Below are 7328 nucleotides of genomic sequence, written 5' to 3'. Positions count from 1 at the left end.
AGTAAATCAAGTCAGTTGTTGCTAAACTCAGTGACCTGGGTGTCTTTAGCCTCAGAACAAGGATCAGGGACTTAAAGTGTGAAACCTGGTCTAGATGCTGATGGATTGAGCCAAGGACCTGGTTTCACTGAGTTTGACAGACATGTTTCTCAACTTACAGCCCGTAATTGTTCATTTTATTGAGTGGCTAACTTATCTAACAAAGTGTGTGGTTGATAGATTTAAAATGTGTAATGCTTTACCTCAAAAGACAATGTATACTGTTTTCATATTTGCTAGGTATTTTCAACTCTGGAAACTTGAAAGCATGCCACCGGTCAAGTCCCAAGGTAGAACCAATGCCACAAAGCCGAGGGCAGAGGCAGCAAAAAAAGGAAATCAGCAGAAACATGTGAGACGGAATGGTTCCAAAGCATCTCAGCCTCCCTCTAAAGTGCCTAATGGGAAACAACAAGGTACAGAGAATTCACCAACTCTGGAGGACAGAAAGACAGATGAAGTGAAGAGCAATAGAAGGAATAAAGTAGATCAAAGTAAAAAGAGAAGTGCAGAACCAAAAGAACCACAGACACAAGTGGGGAGCACACTAGGAAACGGAACAACTGTGAATCATAGATCAAAACGTCAACGTAACAAAGATAGTAAGACGGGCATTAACAAGACCACCAAACTCAAGCCTGCACCAAAAGCAGCTACAGCCACACGAAGGAGGATCGACAACAAGCTCCCTACCAAACCTGAAAACAAGAGAGGTGACAATGTGACAGAGAGTGAGGCGGAGGAGGAATCGGAGAGCGATACAGGAAGCTCAGCGGAGGTGACAGAAGAGGAAACTAGCAACGAGCACGGCAGTAACGAAGAGCCATCCGAGACACATGGGAGTGCGGAGAGCAGCGAGGAGGAGGCTGAGGCATCAGATACTCAAAGAGATACAGAAGAGACAGCAAACGAGGAATCAGACAAAGAGCTTCCAAAGGAAGCCAAGTCAAGAAGTGAACCAGTCACATCCAGTGAAGTAGAAGAAGAAGAGGAAAACGAGAAGGAAGTTGAAGAATCTGAGGCGGTCACCAGCGAGGCAGGCGAAGACGAGGCGATAACCCAGGAGGACACGTCTGAAAAGCCAACAGCTGATAAAGACTGTAGACGCCGCAGACAGACTCCACGTCCCTCGAAGCCTCCTGCCGGACCGAAATACAAGATGTTTAAAAAAACAAAGGCAGATAAGCAAGCGGAGAAGGCTGAGAAGCAGAGAGCCAAAGCAGAGAAGCAGAGGTTAGAAAAGGAAGCCAAACAAAAAGCCAAGGAAGAAAAAAAGAGCAGAAAGAAACCACTGAAGGAGGACAAACCCAGTTCTGACACAGAGGAGCTCCAACCACCAAAAGGTCTTCCTATCAACAAGCTTGACTCATCAAAAGGCAAGACCCGTGTGGTAAACAAAACAAAAAATATCAATGAGAGAGATGCTCCTGTAGAAACGGATCCAGAGGAGGAAGAGGAGGAGGCTGAACCCACATTGACCAAAGCCATTAAAGGCCAAAACAGAATTATGCTTCTTAAAGCCAAAGGTAAAGACCTCAAAGCCATCCTGGAGCCAGAGGAGCAGCAGGACGCTGGAAGTGTCGTCAAAGGGCGGCCCCAGAGCTTGCTCTTGGGTAAGGTCAAGATGGCATCTCTCCCGCACAAAGCCAATAACACGGTGGAGAAGCCTGACGAGGAAATATCAGAGAGTGAGGCCATTGACGGGGGGTCCGGCAAACCAAAGGAACGTTTGATAGCACAAAAAAAAGGTATGACCACTCTTCGCCGAATGTCTGGTTGGATTCAGAAAAATATACCCCGGGGGTTAAACATGAAAAAGAAGCTTTCTACTTGGACCAAAGCCATCGGGATTTCCCACTGGCTCTCCCTGCGGAGGATAAAACAGAAGCAAGGGCCCACAAAATCTAAGGGCAATATCCTCAAACATAGGATGGCCATGAGAGTCGCCAGTAAAACCAGTCTGGCCAGTAAGAAAAACAGGAGCGCCTCTGCAGAAAAAATGGGCGAAGAGAATGCCAGCCTCCAGGGAAAGACAGGGGAAGGAGGGGAGGAAGCGGTCCCAGCTGGCGAGAAAGAGGTAGAGGCCAAATATGCTGTGGTACTCCCCAGGATGAACAAACTGGGTAAGACAAAGACAGCCGAGTTGCCTCAGGCAGATCCTGGACCTTCCATTTCATCAAGTACCACTGGACCACCAGGAGAACCCACTATATCACAGCCAAAACCCCCAAAACCAGGTGCCAGGCTCGTGCTCCCTGTCAAACCAGATCTCAGCCTACTGAAGTCCATCAAGAAGTCCTTTCCCGGAGGGTTAAAGTCAGGCGCAGATGTGTCAGAGAGGAGCCCTGGGTCCAGCAGTACACCGGAGGGATCATCCAACACTGAAGACAGAAACCGGAGAGCTGCCCTCGACAATCAAGATGGAGTCAGTGTGGTACAGGCTGCAACAGGGAAACTGGACCCCTCCAAGATTAACCTGTCCAAGATTTCCTTGTCAGGGGGAACAATAAGTGGTGGGCTGACTCGGGCCAAGGGACCAGATCCAGAGAGAAAGGCTGCAGCTGGGATACCCAACTCCACCACTCAGCCCTTTCAAAATGGGGAGGCAAGTGCTGTGATGTCAGGTGTCCGCTCCTTGTACGAAGAAGAGGCAGACAGGGAAGTTGCCCAGCTGATGGGTGAGGGGGGTATATATAAGAACCCCCAACCAGAGGTGCACTGGGCTGGTAACCCACGGATGAGTGGAGACCCTCAGGTATGCGTTACATATTTGGTGGTAGAGTCTTCATTTAAACACTGGTATCATATGGAATATGATTTATATTATTATATATATAGCATATATTATGAGCACTCTGTCCCTTATACACATCTTACAAATCATACCAAATGCAGATGAATCAGGGTGATCCAATGATTCTTTTAAGGTCAATCATGTGTCTTTGCTGTGTGTGGGATCAGGACTGGCTGCGTGCTGAGAACCTGTTGCCCCACCAGACAGTGGAGAAGCTAACTAAGAGGACCGTCTATGATGATGGGGGCCAGGCCAGGACCGTTCCTGCACATAATGGCAGGGGCCCCTGGGAATCAGAGGACCCCACCCAGGAGATGCTGGAGAGTCGACTGGTCAGCACACAGGTATTAATACTGCATTATTTTACCAGGATAATCCACTTAGTATCAATACCTCCTGTGTGCAGAATCTGAAGAGCAGGCTGCCTGATTGTGGCACTAGAGAAAAGGTTATTGGATAACCAAAAACATAACAATTCATCATTTGTTACAGGAATGTAATTAACCCCAGATTTGTAATATCTTGAGCTTCAGCAAAGAATTTTTTGAGACTCTGGTCTCAGATGGCTCTTATTCTTCTGTTGCCACTGTATTTAATAAATCAGGACATTTCGGATAAACTGTACATTCTCAAATACCAGTACATTACTACATACTTTACTTTTAATATTTCAATTACCTCAACTGCAGAGGGTACCAGCAGCTATTTAAAGCAGGCTTATGTTGTATATACTATTGTATAGTGCCAGACTAGAAAAGCACTTTGTAAATGCAGTCCATTTACCGTTTACAAAATACAGTTTGGCTGGGACATGAAGAGACATAACAATAGGACAATAACACTTTAGCAGAACAACAGAGTGTTGAAAATAGCATAGTTAGGTTATATTGTTGAATTTATTCAGTTAAAGCAATGGACATATATAGTATATTATGCTTAGTTGGCATGGATGTTATGACAAAAGGGGTTTATCCACCCCGTTTTTTTCCCCACGGCCTGTATTTGGCCTTCATGAACCAATAATCTTGATAAAGATGCAATAACACTAACAGGTACAATACAACTAATCAGCCACAGCGTGCATTTGTCCACACAGTCATCAGAGGAGGTCTAATGAGGTCAAATACATGAAAACACCTGTGTGGGTAGACTATGGGTGTGCAGCCCTTTAAAGCAGGGGTCTTCAATGTTTTTTAAGCCATGGACCCCTTAACTGAGAGAGACGGAGCAGGGACCCCGTACTGTTGCTAATTAAACTGGGCCTGCAATAACATGTGGGCCTTTATACACCTTTTTAGTGCATAGAATACAAAGCTGTTAAAATAATAATTGTTGGCATGATTTTATATATCATGTTTTAATTTTAGACATACAGTAGCCTACATGTGGCACAGGGAATCCTTAGGATGAACTGTATCTGTGGATGGCTATCTTAGTGATTACCTTACCTATGGACCAGTACGCCTATGATTGATGTTTTTTTCACAATAAACTGTTCATGTTGAGACATTTTAACTTTTGTAAAAAATGTTCAAAAAATGAATAACTTTGTGCGATGTTCTGTTGTTTATCTGGGGAAAGGGAGACCTCTAGTGGTGACTCCTAACATAATGTAATCAGTCTTGCCGCAGTTCGATGATACATGGTGAAGTAAACGGTCACATATTTTTTTTAAATGTAATTATGAGCTCATACAGTTATCTTGACATTAAGGACACTAAGGATACACAAGCTTCATTCTTTGTCTTGGGGAAACTGTTAGCTATCTGCCAAGCTAATGTAGCAGGCTAGACCGCGCCACACACACACACACACACACACACACACACACACACACACACACACACACACACACACACACACAGAAGCGGGGGAAGAACAAGTCGCATTTTCCTATAAACCGAAGAGAAAAAACATGACCTCCAATTCGGAAAAGTTAAACTATTGTTGACTAAGGGTTGGAACGTCAGCATATCAGTTCTACTTCATCACTTATAGCCGGTTTGCACACAAGACAATAGGACATCAAAGACTTGCTGCTGGTTTATTTATTTCCTAGTCTGTGCAGATACAATAGAGCATACAACACACGGCAGCACGCTGCTATGAGATTGCAGTATATCAGCTATCACGCTGCTGCAAGTTGATTGGTTACCTGCTGTGGAAAGAGTGGAGTGGAACATTAGCAGCAGGGAAGTGCAGAAACAAAACACATCTTAAACCATAAAGGGCTCTGGCGAAGGCTCATTCATGTTTTTTGAAAAACTCATTTAATGTAATGTTAGCTAGACTAGAAGATGGCTGTGGAGTGAAGGTAAGGGCAAAGTTGTCTGAAGTTCATGGTCTTGACAGAAGGGATGTTTCAAAGGGAGGATGGCGAGGCTTTAATGTTGACTCTTGTCCTCATTGCTGCTCATGTCTGCCTTTTTCAGGTGCTGATGCCTGGCAGCAAAAGAGCCATAGAGGTGGATGAGGTGGAGGATCTGTCCCAGCTGGAGTGAGTTCACACACACACACACACACACACACACACACACACACACACACACACACACACACACACACACACACACACACACACACACACAGTGCGTCTCACTATCTTTGTGGGGACCCGTCATTGACATAATGCCTAACCTTAACCCTTACCCTAACCTCAACCATCACAACTAAATGCCTAACCTTAACCCTTACCCTCACCCTAACCAGAACCTCATTCTAACCCTAATCCTAAAACCAAGTCTTAACCCTCAAACAGACCTTTAAAGTTGTGGGGTCCAGCATTTTGGCCCCACAAAGCTGTCCGGACCCCACAAGTATACTGTATTCCAGGTTTCTGGACCCCACGAATATAGTTAAACAAGAACACACACACACACACACACACACACACACACACACACACACACTACAGTATAAATATGCACTTTTCAACCTGTTACCTAATGTTCTTAGAGAGGTGTGCGAGAGCTCTGTGCTTCTGAATCTGAAGAAGAGGTTCCACCGTGACTGTATTTATGTAAGTCTCATTACTGACCTCACACTATGATCTTAAACATTTTAAAGTGGCCAAAACGTTCAGTCTTTTACTTCCATGCTGTTACTGGAATTTTATGTTAAAGCTATACTGCGCAACTATTTGATATAAATAAACGTCCGTTACATTCAAGCCATTGCCAAATAAGTTGATACAAAGCTAATTAAGACTATCAGCTGGAGGCAGAAAAAAAAGTTTGCAAAAAACTCCATCCACTGAGGAAGACCATGACATCCGGTTGAAAGCTCCAGAAAGACTACTAAAGGGGAACCTTGAGTTAAGATTTCTTTTATTCTAAGTTAGACATTTAATGCTTAAATGCCTCATGATAGACAAATAGTGGTGATCATCTTTTTAGATGAAAAACAACAATAAAAAAAATCAAATCACAGATAAATAATAGTGCGCTATGACAACTCAGATAGCTGTTATCTATGCTAAGATTGCTGAGATTTGCCCCAGACTTGCCCCCCCCCCCTTACTAAATAATTCTTTTTAGTTTGCTTATTCTCTGAATGACTGTCATTTTCTTTATTCTCAGACTTACATCGGAAACATGTTGCTGTCCATCAACCCATTCACGCCCCTTAACATCTACACAGAGGAGCTGAGACAGAGATACCAGGGCAAAGAGCAGCACAGAAACTCACCGTGAGCTAACAACTCCCACACTGCTGTGGATCATTCTGCTTTCTCTTATTGTACTTTTAATTACAACTGGCAGCATGTGTCTCACAAAAGGTTTCAGTCCCTTCAGAACATCTGTCCACCTTACGTTTTTCATTTGTTTTTCATTACTAATGTTTGACTTTCTGTTGTTCCCTGAGTCAGCCATGTGTATGCCATAGCCGACGCTGCTTTCAGTCAGTCTCAAGCCTCCACAGAGGAGCAGTGCATCATCATAAGGTACTGACAAGAACACCAACTTCATCACGTATAGTCTATTTCCATGCAGTTTTGTCAAATTCTGGGTCTTTCTGCCTCAGGTTTTAAACAAACGACCTGCGCATATTTCATGTTACTTGGTATAAATAAAAAACCATGTCATCAACCATGAACTGCAGCAAGGACCTTTGTTGCATGTCATATATCAGGTGATTTTTATTTCTTGTGTAGTGGCCAGAGTGGTTCAGGGAAGACTGAAGCTACCAAGCTGATAGTCCACTACCTCAGCTCCATGTATCAGGGCAGAAACGACAACCTGCGACAGGTAATTCACTGTGGAAAACACAAAGGAACACCTTCGTTAATGTAAGATTTGATCAGTTAGCAACACTGAACACCGTTATTGGGTGCATCTTTCAGTCCTCCACACCCTTTTGCCTTTGATTCGCTTTCTTTCTCTTCCAGCCAATGGAGGTTTTTCCCATCCTGGAGAGTTTCGGGAATGCCAAGACCATCCTCAACGACAACTCCAGCCGCTTTGGCAAGTACCTCCACATCCACATTCTCCAGTGA

The 7328-nt window shown here is 44.1% G+C and overlaps 1 protein-coding gene across 1 annotated transcript in view; it reads left to right on the top strand.

Annotated features, from left to right (window-relative positions):
• The first annotated feature begins 307 nt into the window (after positions 1 to 307).
• Positions 308 to 7328, top strand: part of myo15b (myosin XVB) — a 97779-nt gene continuing 90758 nt past the window's right edge. The window contains exons 1-8 of the mRNA XM_078279998.1: positions 308 to 2794; positions 3001 to 3177; positions 5266 to 5330; positions 5789 to 5852; positions 6412 to 6521; positions 6702 to 6776; positions 6987 to 7080; positions 7221 to 7324. Of these exons, the coding sequence (XP_078136124.1) occupies positions 308 to 2794; positions 3001 to 3177; positions 5266 to 5330; positions 5789 to 5852; positions 6412 to 6521; positions 6702 to 6776; positions 6987 to 7080; positions 7221 to 7324 (3176 nt within the window). The remainder of the gene's footprint in view (positions 2795 to 3000; positions 3178 to 5265; positions 5331 to 5788; positions 5853 to 6411; positions 6522 to 6701; positions 6777 to 6986; positions 7081 to 7220; positions 7325 to 7328) is intronic.

Source organism: Sander vitreus, chromosome 21 (assembly GCF_031162955.1).
Source record: "Sander vitreus isolate 19-12246 chromosome 21, sanVit1, whole genome shotgun sequence".
Classification (NCBI taxonomy): domain Eukaryota; kingdom Metazoa; phylum Chordata; class Actinopteri; order Perciformes; family Percidae; genus Sander; species Sander vitreus.
The sequence above is the reverse complement of the archived record's forward strand: the minus strand, read 5'-3'. Positions and strand labels throughout refer to the sequence as shown.